General features: G+C 33.4%; 1 protein-coding gene across 1 annotated transcript; it reads left to right on the top strand.

Annotated features, from left to right (window-relative positions):
- Positions 1-1,026: 1,026 nt before the first annotated feature.
- On the top strand, positions 1,027-1,720 carry LOC129304071 (phytosulfokines-like). The gene is made up of 2 exons (XM_054943707.1): positions 1,027-1,188; positions 1,366-1,720. The coding sequence occupies exons 1-2, from the start codon at positions 1,084-1,086 to the stop codon at positions 1,504-1,506; spliced, it is 246 nt and encodes an 81-aa protein (XP_054799682.1). The 5' UTR covers positions 1,027-1,083; the 3' UTR covers positions 1,507-1,720.

Below are 1,720 nucleotides of genomic sequence, written 5' to 3' on the forward strand. Positions count from 1 at the left end.
AGTTGAATTCAAAGTAGGAAATTTTGAATGGAAAACAAAAATATTGATCAAAGAGAAGAATACACGTGACTGAATCATAATAACACTTTAGAAAATTATCAAACACTCTTTTTCCATTCAGTGACCGAGAAAGATGATAACTTTAACAATTTTTAGAAGATTTTACGCGTGTGTGTATTTATTTAATAATATATTCATTGGCAAAAAAAGTTGAATTCAAAGTGGGAAATTTTGAATGGAAGACAAAAATATTGATCAAAGGGAAAAATACACGGGACTTAATCATAAAACAACGCTTAGGAAGATTTTACTTATTTCTCTCACAGTCTAACTTTTAAGTATTTTGCTCATGCATATTTTTATATTTTTATTTGATGTTAAGTGTTTTTTAATTAAATTTATTTTTGATAAATTGAATATTCTTATCAAGGAATTGAATATTTTACAATAGACTCAATCAATGCCTTTCTGACTTAAAAAAAAAACAACCTAAATATTATTCAAATTAGTATAGGCTCGTGGTTAACAATAAAAAGATTGAAAAATTTCAGGAGTTACATCATATATAATAGTAAAATTAGAGATTCAGCGAACTTAGTCACACACACACACACACAATGATATTCCATCACTGAGTTTACAAATATCGTTTCATACATTGATTACATTTGCAACTATCTCAATGCATGGAACTATATTTGTAAACTCAGTAATGAAAGATCATTGTGGATTTATAAAATACAAATGCTATACAACGCACGCTTTAAAATTTAATATCACTGGCCGCCACAAGCAAAATTCTATTTTTTTTTTTCATTTTTATCCCAAAGATTTTATAACCAATGCGAAATTTCCTAACCAATTACACATGCCAAGTAATTAGTAAGTCAATTATTTCAGAAGATTCTGAATAAGTGAACGTAGAAAAAGGTTAATTTACAGTGATCAAAGATGGGACCAGACGCCTGATCACTGATTCCATCCGAGTTTGTCTGTATATATAAAGCAGTCTCCCCCAAGTCTTCCTCATTTCTCTCTCACACAATCAGAGTCCGTGAAAAAGCTGATCAAACAAACACAAGAATGTCTAAACTTTTCATCTTCACCATCTTCCTTCTGCTTAGCTTTGGCCTTATCCACGCCTCTCGTCCCAACGTTGGATTTGGCGGCCACTCCTCTCTGGATGAGGTACCCTCCCTCTGATCTTCCTCTGTAATTCAACCCATGAAGTCATTTTTCTTTTTCCTTTTTAATTGCCTCTCTTTTCAGCAGAGATAAGCAAGCACACAGAATCACAAGAGTTATTTGACGTCTGACGTTTTTGCTTTCTCTGTACTTGTTGGGCTTGTGGGATTTGAATTGAAGGGTGCTATGGAGATGAGGACAGAGCTGGAAGTTGAAAACTGCGACGAAGCAGTGGAAGGGAAGGAAGAATGCTTGATGAGAAGGACGCTAGCGGCACATGTCGATTATATCTACACCCAGAAGCACAAACCCAAAAATTAAACGTCATCACTGTCGTTGGTTTTTTATATCAACTCATGCATCCTCCAATCTATTACAAATACATACAATAATGGATAAATGGAACACAAGTATATATAGTGATTGCCTGTGTTATTGTTAATATACATATGTTCTTCGTTTCATATGTGAGCTGAATAAGCATCTGGCTGTTTGAGTTGTCGTAAAATTATCACTCGCAAGTGTTTATCTTCCA

This window comes from Prosopis cineraria, unplaced genomic scaffold (assembly GCF_029017545.1).
Source record: "Prosopis cineraria cultivar Desert tree isolate PC_DT_omini unplaced genomic scaffold, ASM2901754v1 PC2, whole genome shotgun sequence".
NCBI classification, from domain to species: Eukaryota; Viridiplantae; Streptophyta; class Magnoliopsida; order Fabales; family Fabaceae; genus Prosopis; species Prosopis cineraria.

Coding starts and splice junctions, on each gene's coding strand:
- LOC129304071 (XM_054943707.1), top strand. CDS start 1,084: ATGTCTAAACTTTTCATCTTCACCATCTTCCTTCTGCTTAGCTTTGGC. Junction 1,189..1,365: donor GCCACTCCTCTCTGGATGAG/GTACCCTCCCTC, acceptor TTTGAATTGAAG/GGTGCTATGGAGATGAGGAC.